The sequence below is a fragment of the Ceratotherium simum genome, chromosome 31, assembly GCF_057802395.1.
Source record: "Ceratotherium simum simum isolate JZ-2026a chromosome 31, ASM5780239v1, whole genome shotgun sequence".
Taxonomy (NCBI): domain Eukaryota; kingdom Metazoa; phylum Chordata; class Mammalia; order Perissodactyla; family Rhinocerotidae; genus Ceratotherium; species Ceratotherium simum.
Window position 1 is genome coordinate 25,372,665 of NC_141930.1, and position 26,938 is coordinate 25,399,602.

The window sequence follows — 26,938 nt, forward strand, 5'->3', positions numbered from 1 at the left end:
CTGTGTTAATAGACAAGTACCTTTTCAGGTACAGTGAAGATTAAGATGGATTTTCTTTAATGTTTTCAGAAAAATGCATTTTATTGTAAATTGTAATATTTTGGATATTGTAATTGGATTTAAAAATTATTGTTCCTGAAAATTAGGTTATTGGACAATGTATTAGGTATATAAAGTTGGAGTATGAAAATTGACAGTGGTATGTCACAGAGAAATGAAATAGTGCTGAATTTTAAATTCAATTAAAATTGCTTTATATGCATTCTTATTACTAAAAAGAACTTATTACTATAACTGTTATCACCAGCTTACCTGAAACAGTTAATACATAATAAACCAAATTTGCCACGTTTTTCAAAGATTATAGAAATACACATTGTTTTAGTGCATTGTATATTAAGGAGTTTGGACTATACTATGTGGACCATAAGAAGCCTCAGATGAACTTTCCCAGGAGGGTGATGTGATCGGATTTGCACCATGTAACTGTGAGATGGAGAATGAATTTGAAAAGCCAACTTTGGAGGTGTGATGACTAGTTAAGAGACCTGGGCTGTAATTCTTGCAATAGGTTATGGGTATCTAAACTAAGGAATTGCTCATAGGAATAAGCTGAGTGGTCGGATTTGGGAGATTTTAGGGAGGTAGAAAATGACAGGACATAGCTCTTGGTTGTTTGTAAGGGAGAAGGATGAAGAAGAGATTTCTGGCTTGGGCCCATTAACAGAGCTGGGAGCAAAGAGGGACACATAGGTCTGAGGGGTGCTAGAGGGACTTCAGTTATGAAATGCTAACTTCAAAATATTTCAGTAGGTAGTTTAGTAAAGGGGTCTAGAAACAGGACAGAGATTTTGGTTAAAGATGTTGATTTTGGAATTCTGGTCATATAGATGGTAATTGAAGACATGGGAGTGGATAAGATCACCCAAAAAGAATATGCCCAATGAGAAGAGCAGAGGTGAGAGGATGGAGCCCCATAGAGCCACCATTTGGGGGGTGTCAGGGGAAGGAAACCAGTAAAGGAGCCTGAGATGAAATGGCTGTTGAGGAGGAGGAAACCTGGAGAATGTGATGCCGTGGAACCCATGGGAAGGGGGCAGTTTGGGAAGAATGCTCAAGGTCTCAGATGCTGCAGAGTAGTCAGGTAAGATTTAGCAGAAGAAGGTTCGTAGAGAACGGGGGAGAGCATTTTCACTAAAGTGGGGAGGAGAGATGGATTTCAGTGTATTGTGGAGGAAAAGGGCAGGGAGGAAGTGGTGATGGGGAATGTAGATAAGTTTTTGAAAAAGTCTGCTGTGAAGAGAAAGTAGTAGGAGGGTATGTGAGGTCAAGAAGTGTTTGCTTTTTTGTTAAGATGAGAAAAATCCACACATATTTAAGTGATGATGAGAAGGAACTAATAGAGAGGGAGACATCAAGTCAGAGGCTCAGGAGAGTAAAGAACTGATGAAGTGAAGACTCTCGAGTGGGCAGGGGAAGAGTGGAGCAGAGCAGAGGCAGATGTGGACTCCTAGAGAAGAGCACCAACAACTCAGCCATCATGTCGGGAGGAAAGAGGAAAGGACGGCGGGACGTCCCTGCAGGAAGAAGAGGCAGTTCCTTCCTGATGGTTTTACTTTCTCTTCCAGGCAGGAGATCTTGGTGTTAGAATATAATGATGTGCACGGGGATTTGCAAACTGGTGGCCTTTGGGGCCGGATTTAGGGATGGATCCAGCTGGCACTGTGTTTTTTAAATTTTGGAATTTAGTCACTGTTGGGCAAGGGGCCGATTTTCTAGTTTTCACAGCTCTGCCTCTCCCTGCTTCATCCCATACTTTCCCCCGTTTATCAGCCAAGTTCCTAGAGGCCTTGGAATCTGTGACTCTGATGAAAGTGATCTGGCTTTCTATAATGGAAAGCGTTATTACTTATCTTTAAACCTTAAGCAAATAAATAGGTGAGTTCAGGCAGCATAATGAGAAAATGACCAAACTGAGGGTAGATGAGCACACCTTAGTTTTCAAAGACCACACTCTTAAATACAACCCTGCTTGCCTTTCTGTTGATTGGCTCCAGCCAGCACTTACTTGATATTTACCAGGAGCTTTCCAGATAATATCTCTTGCCCTTGTAATGACCTTAGACATTAGATAGTATGATATCTGTTTTACAGCTGAGACTCTGAGGGCTCAAGTAATTTTCCCAGGAGCTCGTAGTGAGTAAGAGTGTTCATTCACACCAGGTGTGCTCCTTAGCACTGTGTGCTGTTGGCATTGGGCACAACCTAACTGGATTACTGGCTGTTTTGTGGGTTGCACACCCTCCATTGCTTTTCTCTGGTTTTTGTTGTCTCTATAGAGAACGTTGTTTGTCATTCCTCCATGCGTTGTGTGAACATTCACACTGTGAATTCTACCCTGATCAGTCTTCTTCTACTCACCATCTTTGGAGGAGAGAGCTGGCATAGAGGTGGTGGAGCCATACCGCCTGGTCCTGGCTCTGTCGTCTGTTAGCTGTGCGACCCTGGGCAGGCTACTTCACCTTCTGTGCCTCCATTCCCTTCTTGTTAAGATGGGTTTGTTGGTGACAGTCGTAGCCTCTACTGTTATAAAGGTGACAGTGAGGGTTGAGTGAGGTAATGTTTGTAATGAACAGTGCCTGGCAGAGAGTGTAACATTAATGCTCATTAAGTCAATGCAAATACTCAAAGCATCCTGTGCCATTTATATAGCACACTAAGCCTTCTCACTCATCTTTTTCTTCTGTTGAATTATCAATTTTATATTTTTATTTATTCACATCCTGGATTCTTTTTTAAAAAGGTTTGAGGTCTTTGTATTTCTAATGTTGAAAGCAATGAACACTAAAACTCTAGATATTATCGGTGCTCAGTAAATGTTTTGATGAATGCTGCCATCATTTCAGAGCTCTTTTGTCAAATGTGGTTCTCATTTAGGGGCAGAAGGGGAGAGAATACAGCCATTATTCACTGATTCACTGTACGCAGTGAACAGATGCAATCTATAGACGACATATGCTGTAACACCAGCACCCTTTGACACTCTCTTTACCTTCTTTACTTTATAGAATAACAAATGAAATATAGAGAATTTAAGTTACAGCAATTTAATTGCAGCCATAACCCCCATTCAGATTTTCTTTTTCAGAAAATAAGACAGAGGATATTTCTTGGAAAACCAAGAAACCAATGTCAAAGAATCAGTTTTAATTGCTTCTGATCTTACATGAAATATAAAATATATCAAAATGATATTGTTTCTTTCTTTGATTCACATGACTGCTCCAACGAGCCTTTTCCAACCTTTCATAGTGAATTTCCTAAAGGAAGCTTCTTTTTTTGGGAGGAGAGCACTAACAGTATCACAGTGCCCTGTTCCTAAGAGGGCAGCGATATCAGAATAAACAAAAGGAAATTAGAATTCAAAGAGAAAATCATTCTGCTTTGACATTAATCTTTTTTGTAAATTATATAGAACTAGTGCCTTTTGAATTGAGGATTCTGAACCCTAAGAACACTATAAATACCTTTTGATGTTAATATATTAATAGATGAAGTTGCTCTGAAATGCTCTAACACATCTTCGTATTTCTCTTTTACCTATCTAAGAAGATACGTAATTAAGTTTAGGCAGACATAACAAGTAGGTGACAGTTAGAGATAGAATTTCAAATAATTTATTTTCCATTCCATGCTTTACAGCGCTTTGTCACTATTATATCTGTCTGCACCTTGAATGTCCTTCTCTGAGTAATAGCTGCATAATATATTGACAATGACATCTTAAAGTGGAGCAGCACCTGAAAATAATATACACTAAATCTCAATTTATCTGAAGATGAATGGCTGCTTCATATAATTAAGAGTGGGTTTGGAGAGAGAGGGTGCTTTCTCTGCTAACTGTTTTTCAGTTATTTAACGCTCCCATTTTCTTACTCAAACATTTCACTGCCAGTTTCCTTTTCTTTTTTTAAATTCAAATACTTAATATCTTCTTTCTTTCAACCTTCAGTATCATAAGCATATGAGACGCTAACTTTTTTTTCCTTTTTCTAATAACATAGCTCTTTCCAAGTGCTCTGAGGATGGGTGTTTTGGGTGTGATCGAGCATGGGTGAGTTGAGACACTTGGCTTCTGAAACTCAAAATCCAGTTGGAGAGCTGCTCCAAGTCTCTGTGGTTGAGTTTCTTTGGGACTGAGGGAAGCAGTTAAGCAAAGTCAGGACACAGACACCAGGACCTGCTGTTGATGACTCCTTTTCCTCCATGAATCTATACTGTATGGTGGCCTAGCTCAGAGGAAAGTTCTTGATGACTACAGTTTGGCAGAAAAATGGTGTTCAGGTTCAATTACATCTGAATTCACAGGTGCATTGAATACTTCTGATTTATCAAAATTTATAGCAGCCTGTGATTCTTTCAGGTTTTACTTTTGCCCATTAAAATAATAGACTAAAAAATACTAAAAGTGAAAAGTGAATTTTGCTTAAACTCAAGCATACCGATTCTCCTTATTAAAAAAAAACCACTTAGCACTCGCTTCAGCTACCTTTTGGTTTCTGGTCTCTGGTTCTCACCGCCCACCTTCTAGGATGAGTGGCCTTGCCCCACTCAATTTTTTCCTAACACCTTCACGTTCTGCCTCTGCTCCTTTCATTGTCGTGCAACCATCTTCTCAATAATCTTCAAAAAAAAATAAAAAAAATACAAAATCTCTTTCTGTCTTCATTTTCTTTTGTTTCTTTATAGGTATTGTAGTTTTGTTGCTGGTAGAGCCTTAACACTGTTGACCACACTTTCTTCTAGAAAGTCTTTTCTCTTTTGTTCTAACAGGACTTTGGAATTTTCTGGGTTTCCTCCTGCATATTTGATATCCTCCTTTTTCTCATCTCCCCATTTCCCAAAGCTCAGTCCTGGCCTCCTGTCAGTCTCTTTGTGACTCGATCTACAGGTGAGCTGACTCTTTAAGGCCATCTCTCTAGGTATCTAGGGACATCTGCAATCTGTGCCTTTAGCCCCTTCTTCTTAAGGCAGTTCTAGTTTTGCATCTCTTACTTATGGGAGACCACTTTGACTGTTCTGATATAGCTTTCAACTCCTGCATAAAACTGCGCTTATTCTACCTTTGCAAGTGATTTAGGATGGAAACTCCAGTTATCCCATTTCCTTCATATCTGTTGGTTCAAGTTGTATCTCTGTCTCCACCTCTAGTCTATCGTTCTGTCTATCAAATGCCTGTCAAGGCCTAGGAGGATAGGTAGAATTTGGGTAAGTGTCAGGGCAGGGTGGGGAACAGCATTCTAAGTGAGTGGACCATAGGGGAGGGTCTTGTGACAGGTCAGGGGTCACACTGGATTTGAGTATTTTGGGGATAAGATGGGGAACGATAGGGTTAGAGAAATTTAAGCCTGATATGGGTAGGAACTAAAGGAAATAGATATTTTTGAGCAGAGAAAACAGGGTGAAAGCTGCATTAAAGAGAGATTAGTTGGGTTTTGTAATGCAAATGATTAGGGGCCAGGAAAGGCCTTGGTGAGTTGGAGATAAAAGGGTGGGCATCTGAGGTCTCAAGCTTGGGACGTTAGGCTCTCCATTGAGAGACAGCGAGAGGGTGCCTGTGAAGGGAATAGATGTCAGTTCTAGAAGGATTCAGCTTGGGGTGACATGAAGCCATTTGAAAGGAAGTGTCCATTAAGCATTTGAAGACGGGAGACTTCACAGAGCTTGTGTGAGTGCACGGGGCTGGGGAAAGAAATTTGTGAGTCATAATTGCCTTTTCAGTTTTTACTGCTTTTTCCATTCCTCATGATTCATTCTTTTGTACTTTAATGTTGTCGTGTTATTTATGTTAATAATAAACCTCATTTATCTTGAAGATAGCTTTCTGTTAGGCTGCCATGAAATCTTCAAACCTATTTTTCTCGGTGACAAATAAATGATTATAAGGCTACAGCTTGTCACAGTTTCATAACTTTGGACAAATTTATCTATTACTGTGAGTTAAGTACATTAAGATTAACATTTCACAGGTACTAATGGCATAGCAGCGTAATCAATTGCAGAAAATTTAAATTTGTGAGCCCTACAGCAGGAGGTCAGTCAAAGATTTTCTCTGAAACTATGAAAGGATGCTTTACAATTGTCACCCTGTGGTCAGGTGTTTTAATGGGAAGGAATGATGGTCATGATGCTGATAGAGTAAGAATGGACCTTTGCTTTTTTATTTCTTTGTAATACATACACTGTTAACACACATGAGGCCACATACACTAAGGCCTTGGTGGTTGGGCAGTGGTGGGGGTGGGGGGAAGAACAGTAAGAAGTGAGGGGGCTGGCCCCATGGCCTAGTGGTTAAATTTGGTGTGGTCCGCTTTGGTGGCCTGGGTTCGGTTCCTGGGTGCAGACCTATACTACTCATTGGTGGCCAAGCTGTGGGGTGACCCACATGCAAAATAGAGGAGGATTGGTACAGATCATAGCTCAGGGTGATTCTTCCTTAGCAAAAATAAAAAATAAAAAAAACCACCAAAAAACAAGTGAGGAAACGCTCAGCTTTAATTGTTATAGAAAACCACTTTCTTCTACTCTGACATACTCAGGTTGGGAGGAAGCCAAAACCTTTTGCCATTTGAGGGAGAGTCACTGAGGGGACAGTGGAGAACTGCCCATTGTTTCAGTAGAATTCTCGTCCTCTTGTTTTCCAGCTACTGTTGTTGGTAGCCATAGTAGGAGTTAGGGTTCAAACTGCGAGAGGCAGCCCCTCTGCCACCTGTTGTACTGTGTGTTTCCAGGCACCAGGCTCCGGAAGGCCTTAGTGCAGCTGAATGCTGCCTGCAGTCATCTTTAGTCCAGTGGACCCTGAAGGAGGGAAGTGACTGCAGAGTGAGACCATCTGAGTCAAGGCAGCAGATGCAGTAATATTACTCTGTAACCCTTATACTCCTTAGAAATGGCAAGGGGCATTTATGTACTTGGGCTTCACTATAAATTGGTAAGCTGCTCTCCATTCTCAAAATTCATCATCCAGCTTCTGTGCCTTTGCTGGCTACATATGACTAATGCTAATGACAGCAGAATGTGACAGAAATATAGGAATAAAGAGAGTACTATGTGAGGACAGAGAAATGTGTGAAGAAACCAAGCTTTTAAGAAATAACTCTCCTTATGTTAAAGAGAGACCGATGCTCCAAAGAAGCTAGTAACTTGTGAAGTTCACAGAGCTAGAGAGTTGTGGAACGGAAACAAGAATCTAAGACTTGTGATTCCCAGCTCAGAGGTCTTTTATGAGAGCGTGTTGCCTCTAAGAATTTATCAGTAGAGTTGCAGAAGTGCGCGGTGTTCCCACCTCTCCCTTCTGTACTCTGCTGTAGACCAGTCACACCCCAGAGCGGGTCTGTACCGTCAGGCTTTGAAGTTAGTCTTCCGAGTGCCCTCAACTGATAATAACTGTCTGCTTGGACCTCTATTAAGCCTCCCTTGGACTTGATGGGCTGCTCCATCATTTTCTAAAGCATATCCTTACTATCATATGTCTTTCCATTCAAACCCATTTGTCCCTAAATACTTTCTGAAAGTCATATCCTTAATTTGTGCATATGCGTTAATAAATTACATTCATGCACTAAAATGTATTTTGTATCTGTCTAAAGTTTATTTTATGAAGCATAGGAAAATTGAAATTAAAAAGGCATTGGATAAAAATAAATATGACTAGAAGTTCTAATGTGTTCTTTTTTTTTTTTTTTTTTTTTGTGAGGAAGATCAGCCCTGAGCTAACATCCGTGCTAATCCTCCTCTTTTTGCCGAGGAAGACCGGCTCTGAGCTAACATCTATTGCCAATCCTCCTCCTTTTTTCCCCAAAGCCCCAGTAGATAGTTGCATGTCGTAGTTGCACATCCCTCTAGTTGCTGTACGTGGGACGCGGCCTCAGCATGGCCGGAGAAGCGGTGCCTCGGTGCACGCCCGGGATCCAAACCCGGGGCCTCCAGTAGCGGAGTGGGCACACTTAACCACTAAGCCACGGGGCCGCCCCCTAATGTGTTCTTTCTGATCGTCAGTGGATTGCTCTGTCCCCTCATTCCCCTTCCCCAAAGGAGAGGTGTTTACTCTTAGGAGAATAAATTCTAAATACTGTCACTTTAGTTGTTAGAGCCCTTTGTCTTTATTCCTATTGCTACTAGTCTTGTTCAGATTTGAACCTCCATTCCTCTCCACACTTTTTTTTTTGTTTTGTTTGTGTGTGTATATATATATATATAGAGAGAGAGAGAGAGAGAGGGAAGGAGAGAGAGACAGAGAGAATATTTCTATATCTATCTGTCTGAGAGAGAGATTGAGAGAGAAAGAAGAGTTAAGATTTGTTTTAAGAACTGGCAAGTCCAAAAATCTGTGGGTCAGGCCAAAGGCTGGAAACTCAGGTAGGATTTTTATGATATAACCTGGAAGTAGAATTTCTTCTCCTTCAGGGGACTTCAGCCTTTGCTTGTAAGGCCTTCAACTAATTGGACAAGGGCCAACCACATTATGGAGGGTATCTGTTTTACTCAAATCACAACTGAAAATTACCTTTGCAGCAACATCTAGACTGATGTTTGGCAAGACAACTTGGCACCATAGCCTAGCCGTGTTGACACATAAAATTAACCATCTCACAGCCCTATCATAATTTTTCGGCTGGAACTTTTGTGGTAGCCTCTTAGCTTATCGTCCATCTTCCTGTGTCTAACACTTCCAGTCCATCACCATAGTGCCAGAAGGACCTTTGAAGGAAAGACATTGGTATGGGGGAGTTTGATTGATTCAAAGCAGTGTAAGTAGTAATAATATTCACTGCAGTAATATATTGCTTTAATATTCCCCCAAATATAGTTATGGTAAAATGTAAAGCTCTGTGCAATCAGAACCTAACTTTCCAGAGTCATGTCTCTTGTCCTGCCAGGACCCTCGAGCTATGTATAGTGGTACTCTTAGTTCTTCAAATGCACTGATAATTTTCCTGTCTCTATGGCTTTGCTTTATGGAACAGAGCCAACACTAATATAAGGCAAAATATAAGATGTTAGGAATAAAGAAGGGGCTATGGGAGAACAGAAGTCGATGTGAATAAGTCTAGCTTTTGAGCTCTGAAAAAAACTTCATTAAGATGTTAGGGGCTGAATTGTTTCCACCTCCCCCCCACCCTTGCAATTCATATGTTGAAGTCTTAACTCCTGGTACCTCAGAATGTGACCATATTTGGAGACAGGATCTTTACAGTGGTAATTAGGCTAAAATGAGGTTGTTAGGGCAGGTCCTAATCCAGTATGACTGGTGCTCTTTTTATAAGAAGAGGAAATTTGGACACAGACACACACAGAGGAAAGACGAGTTGAGGACACAGGGAGAAGACGGCCATCTAGAAACCAGAGAGAGACCTCAGAAGAAGCCAACCCTGCCGACACCTTGATCTCAGACTTTAAGCCTCCAAAACTGTGAGAAAATAAATTTTTGTGGTTTAAATCACTCAGTCTTTGGCACTTTATTATGGCAGCTCTAGCAAACTAATATAGGTGGAGTGAAGAAGGGCTCGGGAGCAGAGTGAGCTAAAGCCGAGAGGCAGCAAAAATGTTGAGTGTGTTATGTTTGTGGATTGTGCATCTGAGTTACTATACAACGAGGTTATAGCTGATTTCCAGATCGTATTGAAAATTTGCCTGGTACTTGAATTAACCATCCTCTAATGGTGTGGAAAGGTGATATCTAATCATATTTTGTTTGGGCTTAAAATGAAAGTGCTTCCAAGAGAAGAGGGTTTCTCAGTAAGTCTAGGACAGAGCTTTGCTTTAAAGCTTGGGTCCCTTGTTGGCTGTGAAAGAAGACTCTCTCTGCCCCCGAGGCGCCAAATCTCAAGGGATTATTTAAGACCCAGATGGTAGAGGGAACACCAGGTGGAAGTGCCAGCATTTTCCTTAATGTTTCTTTTCTTTTTTTTTTTTATAGACTGTATTTTTTAGAGCAGTTTTAGATTTACAAGAAAATTATGAAAATAGTACAGAAAGTTCCCGTAGAACCCACACCCACTTTTCCCTATTATTAACATCTTACTTTAGTATGGTGCATTTGTTATAATTAGTGGACCAATATCGATACATTGTCTTTATTTTATTGTTTCCTTGGTTTTTGACCTAATGTCCTTTTTCCGTTCCAAGAGCTCAGCTGTGATACGACATTACACTTAGTTATCGTGTTTCCCTAGGCTTCTCTTGGCTGTGACGTTTTCTCAGGCTTTCTTTGTTTTTGATGACCTTGACCGTTTTGAGGAGTACTGGTCGGGCATTTTGTAGAATGTTCCTCTACTGAGATCTGTCTGATTTTTTCTCATGATTAGACTGGGCTTATGGAATGTTGGGAGAAGACCACAGAGGTGAGATGTCCTTGTCATCACATCATGTCAAGGGTTTGTGCTGTAAACAGGTCTCATGACTGTTGATGTTGACCTTGATCACTGGCTCAGGCAGTGTTTGTCAGGTGTCTCCACTATAAAGTTACTTTTCCATACTGTACTCTTTGAAATGAAGTCACCACACACAGCACATGCTTAAGGAGGGGAGACCCTCAATTTTTTAAACACAGAAAAAATGTGAAGCAGTTTTTGAAGAGCGGGTGTGAGTGATGATGTTGCTGAATTATGAGGAGTGGCAAAAAAACCCCAAACAAACCATGCTTTTTTGGTTTATTTGTTTTGTTTCAGAAAACATACTCCATAATGTTGCTATGAGAAGTAAGAAAAATGTTGATTTGAACTTTGTAATTTGTTAAATAAAAATAGATTTCGACTTTGGGCCTCCTTTGTTGATTTAATTGAGGCAATCAGTTCTTATCCGTCCCACTGTACACTTATCTGTACCACTGGGACTCCTATGCTGTTGTTGCAGCCAGGAAAGGAAAGATTAACATTGGTCTGTCTTTCATTATTAATTGAAAGGTTATAGAACATTGTTTTCCTAAAGGCAGTGCCTTGACAGTCACATTTGCTGGGCGGTCACAGTGCATGTGGGTTTTTATAGCCTGACCTCTCCTGGGTACCCTTTCTCTTGTAGGCAGAGGACTTCCTCACCTCCCTCTAGTGGTCAGCTTTATATATCTTGATTTCTAGTTGGACAAATTCAGCAGTAGAAAAATCAAATTTGTGGCCATCCTCCTGATAATTTTCCTTAATATTTTAACATGGTTGCTAATGACGTGGTGATTGAATTTTAGCTATGTCTTTTTGGGTTAGAACTAATTTTTAAATGAGGCAGTGTTTTAAGTAATTATAACTCGATTAAAAGCTATAGTGATGAAGGAAAATAGCGTGCTAGGCAGAAGGTTTACGAGGCCACTGTTATACTAAGAACCTCAGTGGCCGTTTGATTTTAACCAGGGAATTGAATTCGGCTTTCTGCAAGTGTTTTATCAGTGCTGTAGGAGCAAGTGCATATTCTAGATAAACTTGAAAGCTACAGAGCTTTATGAGGCTAGAAGTGAGGAGTCCTCCAGAGCATTGTTTGTCATTCCTTCACCGATAAAATTTTATCTCTAGTGCAGGAAATAGCCTTCTGTTAGAGCTTTACGTCAGCATTCATTATTTTACCACAGCTTTAAAAAGATGCCGCGTTTTCTATAGGATGCAGTCTCTGGATGTTCTTAGAAAGTTGAAGTAATTTACCAGAATTTGAGACTGGCTTTGTACTCTTCTTAGTGGAAATACTGGTACTTGATTATGCAGGAACTAATTCTTTGAATGAGCTCTAGTGTTTGTGCCTAGATCTGGAGTTTTGTTCCACTGAGATCCAGAAAGAATGACATTTAGGGAAAGACAACTAAATCCATGTGAAATTTGTGAGTCTCCTTCGATGTGCCCCTGTAGGACTATAGCAGAACTCGAGAGGCAGCCATCCACTAAGCATTGCTCTGTTTAGAAGTAAGAAGAAAGGCATTACAGGCGCATGAAAAGATGTTCAACATCACTAATTATTAGGGAAATGCAAATTAAAACCACAATGAGATATCACTTCATGCCTGTCAGAATGGCTGTTATTAAAAAGACAAGAAATAACAAGTGTTGGAGAGGATGTGGAGAAGAGGGAACCCTGATACACTGCTGGTAGGAATGTAAATTGGTGCAGCCCTATGGAAAACAGTATGGAAATTCCTCAAAAATTGGAAATAGAACTACCATATGATTCAACTATTCCACTTCTGGGTATTTACCCAAAGAACATGAAAACACTAATTCAAAAATATATATGCACCCCTAGGTTCATTGCTGCATTATTCACAATAGCCAAGACTTGGGAACAACCTAAATGCCCATCAATCGATGAATGGCTAAAGAAGATGTGGTGTGTATATATATATATACACACACACACACATACAATGGAATACTGCTCAGCCATAGAAAAGATGAAATCTTGCCATTTATCACAACACGGATAGACCTTGAAGATATTATGCTAAGTGAAATAAATCAGACAAAGACAATTACAATATGACTTCACTCATGTGGAAGATAAACAAGCAAACACATAGATATAGAGAAGAGATTGGTGGTTACTAGAGGGGAAGGGGGTGGGGAGAGGACAAAGAGGGCAAAGGGGCACATATATATGGTGATGGACTAGACTTTTGATGGTGAATATGATGTGGTCTATACAGAAGTTGAAATGTAATGAGGTACACCTGAAATTTATATAATGTTATAAACCAATGTGACCTCAATGGAAAAAGAAGGCAAGCATTTCTACAGAGAGCTGGTATTAAAGCAGTTGTCTGTCTGTGTCTGTTTGTGATACTCTTGTTGCATATGATATGATAGATATAGTTAAGGAGAAGTTGATGTATCTTTGCTTTTCTAAATAGAAGTACCTTAAGTAATGAGGTGACCTGTCTGTTGCTCACCAGCTCCATCTGATCCACTGGAACTCCACCCTGTTTGGCAGTATTGATGAAGCTGTGGGGAAGCCCCATGGAATCGCCATCATTGCTTTGTTTGTTCAGGTAAATGGTCTCCTGCTCTGATTATTGTATTGTTCAGAGATGCTTATTTCCAGTTCATTTTGCAGAATGTTTTTTGTTCTCTCTCGGTTTTATTACTTAAAGGTGACATTAAACACATATACAGAGAACACTGATCATTTCAAAATAGAAAACTCGATCTTTGTGGGTCGTGAGAGAGCAGCCATATTCATTGGTAGAAAATCACTCATTTACTTATTAGAAATTTGCTTCAGAGTGGCATTCAGGGTCTTTTGAGAAATGATTTAGAAAATGTCTCCTGAAGGCAGAGTTCATTTTATTAATGAAAAAGAATTTGAGAAAATGTTTTTGGATCCTGGCTTACTGCAAAGTCTAAGAAAAATCAATAATATAATCATGTAGTAGAGTCCATTAGATCTTTGTTATTAATAACTTTCACTCCAGGAAGATGATTTGAAATGCCTTATAGAAAACAATGATAAAATAAGACTGGCAAAGATCTCGGTGGATATAGTGAATATAAAGTTTAGATTTGAGCTCTGTGGCAGGTGAAGAATTCTATATAAATTTTGTGAAATGTACCAAAGTGGACCAAATACTTTCAGAGGTAAAAATTTAATCTAGTTTTTTTTTTTTTTGTGAGGGAGATCAGCCCTGAGCTAACATCCGTGCTAATCCTCCTCTTTTTTTTGCTGAGGAAGACCGGCTCTGAGCTAACATCTATTGCCAATCCTCCTCCTTTTTTTCCCCAAAGCCCCAGTAGGTAGTTGTACGTCATAGCTGCACATCCTTCTAGTTGCTGTATGTGGGATGCAGCCTCAGCATGGCCGGAGAAGCGGTTTGTCGATGCGCACCCAGGATCTGAACCCGGGCCGCCAGTAGCGGAGCGCGCGCACTTAACTGCTAAGCCACCAGGCTGGCCCCTAATCTAGTTTTTAAGGTGAACCATTTGAACTTTATCTTATCAGCTACTTCATGGGATAAAAGATTTGAGGTGAAAGAGACCCTGGAAATTTTAGGCTTCCCATCTCCCATCTTACAAAAGAGACACCCAAGGGCCAGAGAGATCAAGTCATTGTTTACAGTCACACAGGGATTTAATGTCACCAGTCAAGACCAGAAACCACTGGTCCAACTCTGTGAGGTTCCAGGCTGCCTCTTGGATAACCTGGGTTTAGAGCGGTAACGTTAGCATAGTGGTCTTTAGTAACTTAATTTTCCAAAGAGAGTTGGATAATGGGCCTTTGGAAACTTGCTTTTTTGTGGCATGCATTTCAATAGTATTATTAATTACAGCAATTTTTATTATAAATTTCTTTCTAAGATATTTCTCTATCGATGTTTAAAAGTAGCCATCTTGTTTTAGCCTTTTTATATTTTAAAATTAGTGTCTTGCAAGTATTATACCAGTCATAGAATTTAAAAACAAATCGTGGGCCGGCCCTGTGGCTTAGCGGTTAAGTGCGTGCACTCCGCTGCTGGCGGCCCGGGTTCGGATCCCGGGCGCGCACCGACGCACCGCTTCTCCGGCCATGCTGAGGCTGCGTCCCACATACAGCAACTAGAAGGATGTGCAACTATGACATACAACTATCTACTGGGGCTTTGGGGGGAAAATAAATAAATAAATAAATTAATTAAAAAAAAAACAACAAAAAAAACCCCAAACAAATCCTTACATTTTTAAATGCATCCTCTTCTCACTATTTATTTCATGGCTTTTTCACAGGCAGGCCCTATATTCCTTCTATTTTATAACTGCATCGTAGAAACAGAATGGAATCACAAAATAATGATAAAAATGTTTTTAATTTTATAAATACATTTTGATAATCTTTAGTATAGTAATAGCTATTAAAGGCCATTTTTTTGTAACCTGAAAAAGTTAATAAATCATCCAAATTTGAGGGTTGATACAGTAAAAGTAGAAGGCAATGTCTTGTTATTAAAAAATAAGAATAAAAATAATAATACAATACAATAAAAATAAGAATACAAATAACTGAGTAGTCATATATAGAAGGGAAGAGAATATATTAGTTTCATCTTTGGAGTTGGTACTCAATAAATATTTGTGAGTGGAATTAAATGTGATAACTAAATATTTTCACTTACTGATTATTAGCATATAATAGGTGACATGGACTAAAAGAGCACCAAATTGGAAGCCAAGAATATCAGTATTTCCTAGAGCCAGCTCGTTCTTGTAGGGAAGGGAAGCTTGAGAGCATGCACACTTGTTCTAACTTTCCATAAGTTTGCTGTGAGGAAAAATTCAGGATATCTCAGGAGAGAGTAAAATTACAGGAACTATGAGAGCAAAAGTTCATGAGGAAAGTAGGACCAATCAGGAGTGCCAGCCAAAGCAGGGAGGTGAGGAAATCCTTACAGGGGGTCTTGCACTCAGCTGACAGGAATGGGAGGATGGAGGGGAGAAGGTGGGAGACAGTGAGTGTAGACTTCCCTTTCAAGAAGTTTGACTTGAGAAAAGAAAGAGGGGTAATAGCTAGTGGTAATGTACAGCAAAGTTCTGTTTGTTTAATTTTGAGATCTGAGATCTGCCTATGTTTTTATTCTGAGTGAAAAGAGCTAGTGCAGATGTAGAGTTTAAAAATACCGGAGAGAGAGGGGATAGTTGATGTAGAAAAGTCCTTGAGGAGCCAGGAGGGCACAGGATGGAGAGCTTTTGTGAACGGAATAACTTTGGATAGGAGGGGTCCCACCCTTTCTCTGAAAGAGAGGGCCAGGAGGAAAGGGTGGGTACAAATGGGCAAATTAGTAGGTGAAGAAAGGCAGGAAATGAGGGGACTTCATGCCTGATGACCTTTATTATCTCTGAGACACATGAAGCAAAATTATTTATAGAGCAAGGGAAATGTGGGTGTGGGATTGGGTTTTGAAATAGCCCAGGAAAGTAATGATAAGAGACTTGACAATCAGTGTGGGAGACCCACTTGAGATTGGATGTCACAGATTGTACAGGACAATGTATTGTGGATTGTTCTCTATCCAGATAGAGGAGTAGAGAATTCTAGCAAATTGCTACATCGACCCATTGCAGAGAAGATGATTTGGGAGGACAAAGGGATTAGAGCATTGAGAGTGGTTGAAGAGATGTTATTCAGTGTAGGCAGGAAGGGAAAGAGGCAAAGCCAAGAGGCTCCTGAGAGCCTTGGCCTCTTGCAATCAGAGATGGGAAGAGAGAGAAAAGAGAGGCAGAGCTGGGTGGATGAGAAGTTATGGTGAGAAGGAGTGGTCCCTTGGAGTTGAAGTTTTCAGAGTGAACACAAATCCAGAGTGTGTTCTCAGGATTGGTTTGCTGAGGTGGAATGGGGCTGAAAGCCATGGACTGTGGGGTAGAGAGACAGGCCAGGGACGGGACGGGTCACTCACATGGATGTTGAAGTTCTCCAGAGTGACAGCAAGAGGTGATGACTACGAGGGAGTGACCAATGGGTCTTTTTTTTTTTTTTTTTTTAACTTTATAACAGTTTAGCTTTGGAACAAGTAGAGTGTGATAGTATCAGAGGAGGATGGTCTGCTCAGAGAAGGATGGCCTTGTGCATGTGAGTCAGAGTACCCATCCCAAGGTAACAGCAGGGCACTGGCCACAGCTTTCAGTCCTGTCTCTGAAGGAGACTGCACAGTGTCTACTCGAAAGGCCCGGGGCAAACCCCAGGGGGTTCACATAGACCCGGAGGTGGTGGGAGAGCTTGTCAAAGATGCGGAGTCATCCTGTTCCGGAGGGCACAGTGGAAAATGAGAGGAGATCAGAGTTAGAAAGGGAAAAACACAGGGCTGTGCAGGGCTGAGATTCTAGGAGAGGAAACTGACCAGAAGGTTTGCATTTTGGGTGATGGTGAAAAATGGCAAAGGTGAGAGCTAAGAAGTTAATTGGTCTCATGGTTCCCGGTGGACTCTTGGCACCAGGTTGTGTTGTCACCTGGACTGCTATAGGATTTAGGGGCTGAGATGTGCAGAGTACCATCTATACTTGCTTTTTGGTTGTTGTAACCTCTTCAGGTAGCAATTTGGCGAAGAAGGAAAGGAACGAGATGGAACAATAACTGGAGTTTGTTGCAAGATATAAAATTTTGCCCAGAAAGTAAAGAATCTTACAGATAGAAGGAGCCCGTAATAGTTACTAAGTGCTACTATATGTAAAAACTATTTCATACTGTATGGCATTCTGAATAAGAATAATAATGGGTGATATTAATTGAATTACGATGCCCCATGCCCTGTTCTAAGTTCTTTGTTTGATTTAGTCTTATCTTCAGCTCTATCACTTTTATCCTCCCCACTGTATAGTTGAGGAAGCTGAAGGACACAGAAGTTAAGTAAACTTGCTCAAGGCTAAAAAGTCACAATCAGAACTCAGGCAGCTAATGCAAATGACCTTGCTCCTGAACCACTGCGTTATGCGGGTTTACAACGAACGTTCAGATGTGGACTCTTCAAAGACTGATAATCTGACAGGAAGTGTATGAAATGAAAACAGGCACCAGCTGTCAGCGTAGGCGTTCAAATGCTATATCATGGTTAAACCAATAAAACAGAGACGGCCGTGTCCCCTGAAGATCGGATGAGGGCTTCTGCCTAAAGGTCCAGGCTTTTGCACTCATGAGTAATTTGGCTGAGGCATTTTTTTTTTTTTTTGACTTCGAGCATTCATTTTCTGTTTTTAGAGCCTATCTAGGGAATTGCAACCGCTTGGAACATAGTTAAAGTCTTGATTATTTTGAACTGACTGGCCGATCTTAGATGATGTAAGTTTCTTGTCTGTGTTCTTTCCTCTTTGGTGCCCTTTCTCCTAGTGGATTTCACAAGTGGTTTGCTTGGAGAGAAACAGAGAAGGTGAACATGTTGAGAGCTGTTCTACCTCCTTATTGGTCGTAATCCAAAAATTTATGTGGAAGAGAAAAAGTGAATGATAACAAATAATTGTTTATCCGAGGTTATAAATTATCTCTGCTATTACTGTCCTCCATTATCATGGACCATCGAAACTTGGTTGAAAAGTAGAAATCAGAATACACTTACGATTTTTAAAGTTAAAGTCAAGAATACTTAATATCAGATTTTTAAAGTCTCAAATTCTTTGGAGCTTTTTATACACTAAAAGTATGTAATGATATATAATGTTTTAAAATAGAAAGCTGTGAACAGCATATTCTGATTTGTTTAAGAATAAAAAAGTGATAATGTCCAGTGGTAATCAAGAAATGTCCTGATTTTGGTGACTTTAACATATGAAATCACGTACTCACTTTTCTGAGTTAATAAAACTTTTTCAAAATTGATAAAATCTTTGTAACATCTTTGTAACAGTAATCTAGAAATACCGAAGGTAAAAATGGACCAGTTTGGGCTTGTGATGAATAATTTTAATTCAGAAATATCCTTGAAATGTTTATATTGCAATATTATATCATTTGATATCTACAGCACAGTGGGTGATACCTGTACACAGCAAGAATGAATTTAGAATGGATTTTGGAAATGTCCAAGAGCATATCTAATCCTTTATTGTACTAGCTTCTATTACAACTTTAATTGTGGTTAGTAGATGTTGACTTGGTTATTAATAAAAAGGTCATTTAATTATTCCCCAAGAAAGATATTCAGGTGGACTTAAGCCTTGCTTCTGTTAGTTATTTTGAGTAAAAGCTAAACATTTAAAAATTTTGTGGTTATGGATTATGCTTGACATATTTCAGATAGGAAAAGAACATGCAGGCCTGAAGGCTGTGACTGAAATCCTCCAGGATATTCAGTATAAGGTAAGTCATTATTTAAAAGAAAATGCAAATACTGGTTGTGAAAGAGGTCCCCAGGACCACCCTCAGGCTCGATGATTCACTAAAAGGACTCACAGAAAAGCTGTTATTCTCATGGTTGTGGTTTATTACAGCAGAAGGATACAGATCAAAAATCAGCAGAGTGAAAAGATGTGTGGGGCAAAGTCCAGGACAAACCAGGCACAAGCTTCCAGGTGTTCTGTCCAAGTGGAGACCCTTGGAGATGCACCTAATTCTCCCAGCAATGTGTCACAGCATGTGCGAAGTGTTACCAGCCAGGGAAGCTTGCTCAAGCCTTGGTGTCCAGGGATTTTATTAGGGGTCAGTCATGCAAGTGTGTAATGCCTGTGTGACCGACCTCAGCTACTTTGCTTCCAGCCCTCCCACTCCACCCTGAGCAACACCAGGCATTCACTATCAGTCACATTGTCAGGATAAACTTTATCTGGTCAAACTTGTACAGCATGGCCTAAGGCCATGGGCATAAAAACACAGGCGTTCACTGTAAATATGGCGTGGTTCAAGGGCTCAGAGATTATTTGCCAGGAGCCAGCCAAGGGCCAGTCTTGAAGACAGGTCTTTTTTTGGAATATCTCGGATTAAGCAACCCAGACCTGCTGAGTTAACCCTGTCCACCCATTGGTTATAGGAAAATGTGTAAATGAAACAAAAATTGTGGCAACCATACTTCAAAGTATTTATGTAAAAACAAAAAAAGACAAGTACACGTAAGCCGTAAGATAATATATCCCAGAGAAGGTGGTTTAGATTGCTCTGACCCTGTAGTGATTTGGCCCAGCATTGCTGGGAAGCTAGATTCTGTTATAAACAGTATAAGCCTTTTATGCTCACACTGAGTCAGTTGAATCTGAGTGACCTTGGTGGGGGAGTGGTTTAATCCTGTATGGCTATTGGAGATACAGCACAGGGATCCAGAGACCCAAGGCCAATCCTAAAATCAATCTGGGAATGAAGTCTGATTAGCTCTATGCTAGCACAGGCCCAGGGCATCTTGAACCAGGCAAGAACCTCTATTGGAGATCTCCTGAGCAGGCTCAGAATGAATGCAGCTACCGAGGGAAAGCACAAGCTAGTCAGAGAAGCTGGTAGAAAGGGGGCGAGGATACATTTTGACTGACCTTTGTCCAATATGGGTCGAGAAATTTTGCTTTCTTTCTTCAGCTACTAGGATATCAGTCATTATGGAATATAGGAGGATGGCGAGAGGCAAGAAAGCTGAATTCTTTAATGTGTCAAATGGTCCCTAAAAGTAAGAAAGAGACTTCGAGATTATGCATTAACTTTCCCCATTATGTCTGTGTTAGTAGCGTAATCTTATGAAAGACATAGCACTGCCCTGCCAGGTCTGTCTGCCTCTAAGGCCAGAGCAATTTAAATGGCACTATTTAAAATAGTGATCTTAAATGTGAATTGTTGAATAATGGCACAAATATTTTATTGAAATTTAAATCTAGCTTTGATAAAAGTTGATTGACATTGAATGTTTACATCCTAGCGTCAGACCTTCATCTCTGGAGGAGAAGAGCATCTAGAATAGATCCTAGAGCTGAGTTACCAAGTCCAAATGGGACCAAACAAGAATTTGGGAGCCAGGTTGTAATGCCAAGAAGTTAAGAGCTGAGATCAAAGCAGCAGGAGGAAAGTCATTTCAAAAGAATCTCCTAAGCCAGGGTTCCGGCATTTTACCTCAAGGCCCAAGTCTCTGGTATGGCTGTGCTAGGAGCAGGAAAAGTAGCTGACGTGGAACAAAACAGACACTAGACACACAGTTGTAACTTTCACACCAGAATTATAGGGAAACTGAACTGTGGTAGTGAAGAAAATAGCCATAGACATAGAGCAGGGGTATCTTCTTGGAACCAGCCACTGGTACTCCAATGAGAAGACAGAATGAGATACCTACAGATCTGTGGGGTCCAATGATGCCTTTCAGAAAAGACTTCAACCTGGATTTTCAGTGCTAATAAATTTTTTATTCTCAAATTTAGAAATTTTATATTAACATGGAATAAATTTTTTTCTTTTTCAGGGGAAGTCCAAAACCATACCCTGCTTTAATCCTAACACTTTATTACCAGGTAAGAATTCATCTGATTACATAAGGTGAATTTTAATTGTGTGGCTATGACTGCATTGTTTCCCTCCAAGTATAGATAACTATATATTATTAGTTAATAAAGTTTCTTTACAATTTGTTTTCTCTGTAGTAGGTACCAGTTTCAGATTGCTCTAAACATGAGAGTAAACTTTTTAAAATAATAGACACTTTGCCACTGGTTCCATTAATCCATGAAGAATTTTCTTTGGATTTTCATTTGTAAAAATTGCTACCTCTGTGTCAAGCACTAGCATAATAACATAACCTTGATATACTTCTCAGATTGTCAGTGAAGTTCTTTTTAATCTCTAGAGTGATTATATCTAATTTTATGAGGTAACCTCTTTACAATGATACTATTATTTAGCTGTTATTCTAATTGTTTAGGTATGTTTGAACAGGTAAGAATTATGTATAAATTACTCAGAATAGAATTTCTAGTTAAAGGTTTTGTGCAAAATTTTGGTCTTCACATTTCTTTGCCTAAAGTATATGAAATTTCTTAGTGTTTCAAACAAAACCAAATAGGTGAATTCATTGAATCTTCTACTTTCTACATTTAATTGCTCTACAACAAACCAGTTTTTGCCATATGTTGAATATTTACCCATCATATTTAGTCATGAATTCCTCTAATACAGGGCTAAAAGATTTCATAGGAATGATTTCTTTTGTCCTATCATAATATGATTTTAATATTTTGCTGTTGAAGAAGCAATATAAAGGTAGCCAGAACAGAATGGTTAAACACACAGACTTTGAAGCCGGACTGCTTTTGTTTGAATCCTGGCTCGGCCAGTTATTAGTTGAATGACCTTGGGCAAATTATGTAACCCTCTATGGTTCAGTTTCCCCATCTGAAAAATGGGGCTAATAACGGTACCTATCTCATTGGTTTGTTGTGAGGGTTAAGTGAGTTAAGGTAAAATGCTTAGAATAGTGCCTTGTATGTAGTAAGCATTCGATAAATATTAGGTGTAATCAATCAGGTAAATCCTCCAATAAAGTAAAAAGAAAACCATGGATACATGTCTCCTAAAGTGACTGAACTTGAAATATATATATATATAAAGTTTACATAGCCATATTTGGATATGTACAGTATATGTAATCCGTTGATAGAAATCACTATAAATGATAGAAAAAGAATTCATCATGTTTTCCATTGATTATTTTCTCCATGATGATTAGTTTAAGAGTACATATGTGAAGGTTCTAGTTTAAAAATGGCGTCAGTTTGAGAAGTGTTATTTGGACAGTTTATAATTTTGAAAATTATTGTTGGAGTCTTGGAAGTTATTATTAATTAACTTGCCTTTTTGCGACCCGTCCGCGTGGCTGCACAGATCCTCTGCTGCGTGATTACTGGGTGTATGAAGGCTCTCTCACTATTCCACCTTGCAGTGAAGGAGTTACCTGGATATTGTTCCGATACCCTTTAACTATATCCCAGCTACAGGTGAGTGCGTACTTTAAATCTTTCAGTGTGAAGTTCTGAGTTAAAGGTTAAATGTTGTTTCTGTAAAAGGGAAGTGTCTGTTTTATGTTTCAGCTCCCTTTAGGTCAGTCACATCTTTGCCGATGAAAGTTAAATGTCTCAACTGGTGAAAGCAATTGAAAGGTCAAGAATGAACAGAACCCAGCTATCATTTATGATCTGTATTTTCAAAGTCCGTTTTTATAGAGTAAATAGAAGTCACTGAAATAGTCAGACTTTTGATTAGTCTGGTTATTCCTTTATGTGGGTTTTCCCAGGCATGGAGAAGGGGGGAGGTCTTGGAAGCAGAGTGACAATGCTGGTTATTTCTGTAAGTCACACATGGGCTTTGTAATCATTCTTCCTTGGCTTGCACAGGAAAATTCTGTGTGCAGAGAGGTGAGGGAGCTAGAAAGAATGCCCTGGAAAGTTCTGGATTGTTCTCTAGCCCCACTTTTGGTCACCGCCCTCCCACCTTGGGCTCTGTGTAGGTGCTCTAAGTGCTAATGCACAGTGGGTGGGGGCACCAAGGTGAATTGTCACTGGGGTGTTAGCTGGTGGAACAGGAGGCAACATTGCTATAAGGTGTTTAAACAATGATGTTGATATTATTACAAAAGAGGTGCTTTAAATGTGTCCTCTCCTCCAGGTACCAAAGGGATGTGTTCTGGAAGGCTGTGTTTTCTCTTTATGATCAACCTCAAAAGGCCTGGGCCATACTCTAAATAAACCAAGTTTCCTTTAGTAATGTTTACAAATTTTTATTGTATCCCCTATCGTTTTATAAGAAGTTCAAGTTTACTAACTACTCAGTAAAGCCTTCTTTTGTTTGCCCTCAAATCTTTAAAATCCCTTTTTCAACCTTTAACAGTTTCTTCTTATTTCTCTTTTTCTAAGGATTAATTTTAAAAGTTCCCCATTCAGCTTCTCCATCCTTTTATTATTTTATAAACTTTGATCACCCCACCTTTGGGCCTTCATGTTTTTAATATGACAAATCGTAATTCCTTTATTTATTCATTCATCTATTTCTTCTTACAAGAAACTATTCCTGCATGCCAACTGGGCACAGAGGATACGGACATTAAAACACAGTCTTTACCCTCAAAAAGTTCACTGTAGAGTTGGGGAGGCAGAACGATTATACAGACAGTTATGTTAACTGTAGTAAGTAAGACACTGTGGGAACACGTGGGAAAGAAACCCAAACCAGACTGGGAGGTCCAGGGAATCATTCCTGAAAAATATTAGGAGTTAGTCTGGTAAAGGAGCAGGAGGAAATTAGAAATTTGAGTCTAATGTTAAGAATAGAGGTTTGGACTAACGGTATATAGATTTGGGATTTAACAGCAAAGATGGTAGCTGCTGTAACAGATAAACCTCAAAATTCCAGTGGTTTATCACAGTAGAAATGTATTTCTTACATAAAATCCAACATGTGTTTCTGATTCACAGCGAAGGCTTTTCTCTGTGCAGTCATTCAGGGGACCAGGTTGAAAGATGCTGTGCCATCTTCAATGCCTCACTGCCAAGGTTGCCCCAGGTGTGGGCATATAGCCAGCAGGAAGGGGAAGATTGTGAAGGATCTCGAGTGGGGTTTTTTAAGGGCCAGTCCTAGAGATGGTGAACATACTTATGCTTGCTTTCTCTTGGCTAGAACTCAGTCACATGGCCATACCTGACTGCAGGAGAGGCTGGGAAGTGCATTCTAGCTTTATGTTCAAGAAGAAGAAGAAATGGATTCGAGATCAGATCAGCTCAAGTTGAGGAGGAGACAAGGGAGCCCAGCTGAGTGCAAAACCTCAGCATAGGGAGAGGAGATGACATCATGCAGGGAACTAAGAAGGACTTGTCCAAGGGGCTTGAGGAGAGCCAAGAGTGAGTGATGTCCTGGGATCCAGAACAGAAGAGAGTATTTCCAAAATGTGGAGGAGGGAGGTTAATAGTGACAAATGCTACAGAGACTTTAAGTAGGATGAGTGCTGCCCACCTAGGCGGCAAATAACTGCACCTTATAAAAATGGGCCCAGATGCCCACTGTTGGGTCTACACCCTTCACTTGTTTTCCTTGGCTGTGTGTGTTCACTGCTTGATCCTAGTATCTCCTCTGTCGCTAATTTTTGGCTTCCCTTCTGCAGGACCATTCCTCTACCATCCCTTCCATTATGCTGCTTCTGGTTGCTCCAGGCAAACACTCTATCTAGCCCATCCAACGAGTTTTTCTTGAGGCTCCTACCATGGAGAAAGCTTGCATTTCTTTTCAGATTTGTTTCATCATTGCAAACAAGATGCATGAATAAGGACTATAATTGCCAATTAAGTCATTATTAACTGAAGTAAGAAGTTTCTATAGAATGTTGAGCTGAAAGGAGAATGGGACCAAGCATAAATACAGACCGTAGACTGTCTTTCAAGAAATTATATGGAAAAGGCAAGGAGGGATTTAGGGACAAGAGTTAGAGAATAGCAAAGTGTTTTATGTTTTTTAAATTCAGATTTTGGAGACAATAGAAGCTTTGTAGGTGTAGAGGAAGGAGCCAGAGAGTGGAACAATCAGTCTCATGATATAGTGACTGCTGTTATCATTCCCAGTTTTTAGATGAGGAGACTAAGGCTTATGGGAATTAAGAAACCTTTGCCTGCATCACACGGGTAGTAAGGGTAGATTTGGGGATCCAGCTCAGTTCTGTGTCATATCAGTGCTGAGTGCTTAACCACTGGCCCCTTTCAACTCTTGCCCTTTTCAACAGTACAATTCTTTGAGACCCTCTTTCTATATGAGACCTTGTCAAGAAAATCTTAATAGTGTTAGAGAAAGTTTCTACCTTTTCATCCACGTTTCGTGTCCCCAGTTGGAGGATTTTGGTTTCTGTCAGACAGTTAGAAACACAAACCAAGACCTTCACAGGCTGAGGCCCATTGTACAGAGTTAGGGTCATTGGCGTAAAAGGAGGAGCCGAATGACACAAACAGATGCCAAAGAAGAGAGATGCACAAAGAAGAGGAGAGTAGAGAAGATGGGAGGACACCGTCCCCTGGGACGTTCTCCTGAGGGTAACCTTTGCTTTATAAGAAAACCCTTCTAAGCTGGTGGGGTCCTGTGGGACTTAGTACCCTCCATTTGCCATCTGGTTACTCCAGGTCACTTCTCCCGCTGACGCCATGTTTCTGAAGCAGGGAAGAAGTTCTAGGATTAGCAGGCGGGCACGTGAAGGCCATGCTTGCTGTTGGCCGCCCCATCCTGGTCACACTGTGAGAGACTGCAACCTGAGCTGTCCTGAGCTGGGTGGTACAGTTGCTATTGTTCTGTGAATGACATGTGTATAAAAGATCAAACAGCCCTCTGCATTTACTTTTCCTACAGTGTGATTCTAGGACGATGATACACACTGTCTTATTGTTGCTGCAAGTAGCACAAAATCTTAGATGACTAAGTTTCAAAGCACTGAGGCTTAATGTACACTATGTTTTGTGATACTGGGGATGCATTCAGTGGCCTTTACATGTCTATGATCCTATTAATACAAGCAATTAACTGATATAATAAGTTAATACACATCGTAGTCCTGTCTCCCTTTATCCTTGTCACAGGCAGGTGTTAGAATGTGGAATTGCTCCTTTGAGACTGATGTGGATGATTTATTCATTAATTCATGCATTTATTTATTTATTTATTTTTGTGAGGAAGATCAGCCCTGAGCTAACGTCCATGCTAATCCTCCTCTTTTTTTTTTTTTTTTTTGCTGAGGAAGACCAGCTCTGAGCTAACATCTATTGCCAGTCCTCCTCCTTTTTTTCCCCAAAGCCCCAGTAGTTAGTTGTATGTCATAGTTGCACATCCTTTTAGTTGCTGTATGTGGGACGTGGCCTCAGCATGGCTGGAGAGGCGGTGTGTCGGTGCACGCCCGGGATCCTAACCCAGGCCACCGGCAGCTGAGTGCATGCACTCAACCGCTAAGCCACGGGGCCAGCCCCTTATTTGTGCATTTATTGATTCATTTGGTAATTATTTGACATTTTCTATGTTCCAGGCACTGTAGTAGGCACTGAAAGTGGAGGGCCGATAAGACCTGGTTCTATCCTCAAGGAATTCATCATCTAGGGGGAAAGGCAAATATGTTCACATTTAAAAAACAATAATTTCATGTGAACGGTGCCATGGTATGACGTGAAGATGGTCTTGTGGTGTCAAATAAGAAAGGTGCCTGGATGAGATTTAGCCATCTGGTAGACCTTCTCCAGGCCAGGTAGTGGGGGTGTGTGGCATGGGTGTTAGTGGGCACTGCCAACAGGGGAAGAAGTGTCTGCAGAGGCAAGAGCACAGTGCCTTGAGGATGTACACTGTTATTGTAAAGGGCCAGTGGCATGAGCTGAGATTGGAGCGGGCCTAGCCTTCCTCAGAGAGCCTTGATGTTGTGCTGCGGAGAGTGAACTTTCTCCTGAAGGCAGCAAGGAATCCCTGGAATGTTGTGAGAAAGAGAGACATGGCCAAATTTGAATTTGAGAAACATCTCTGTAGCTACAGTGTGAAGATGCAGATC

The 26,938-nt window shown here is 40.3% G+C and overlaps 1 protein-coding gene across 1 annotated transcript in view; it reads left to right on the top strand.

Moving 5' to 3' along the window:
- Positions 1 to 26,938, top strand: part of CA8 (carbonic anhydrase 8 (inactive)) — an 88,448-nt gene that overhangs the window by 35,187 nt on the left and 26,323 nt on the right. Inside the window, exons 4-7 of the mRNA XM_004435728.3 lie at positions 12,926 to 13,021; positions 18,721 to 18,783; positions 20,852 to 20,900; positions 22,267 to 22,379. Of these exons, the coding sequence (XP_004435785.1) occupies positions 12,926 to 13,021; positions 18,721 to 18,783; positions 20,852 to 20,900; positions 22,267 to 22,379 (321 nt within the window). The remainder of the gene's footprint in view (positions 1 to 12,925; positions 13,022 to 18,720; positions 18,784 to 20,851; positions 20,901 to 22,266; positions 22,380 to 26,938) is intronic.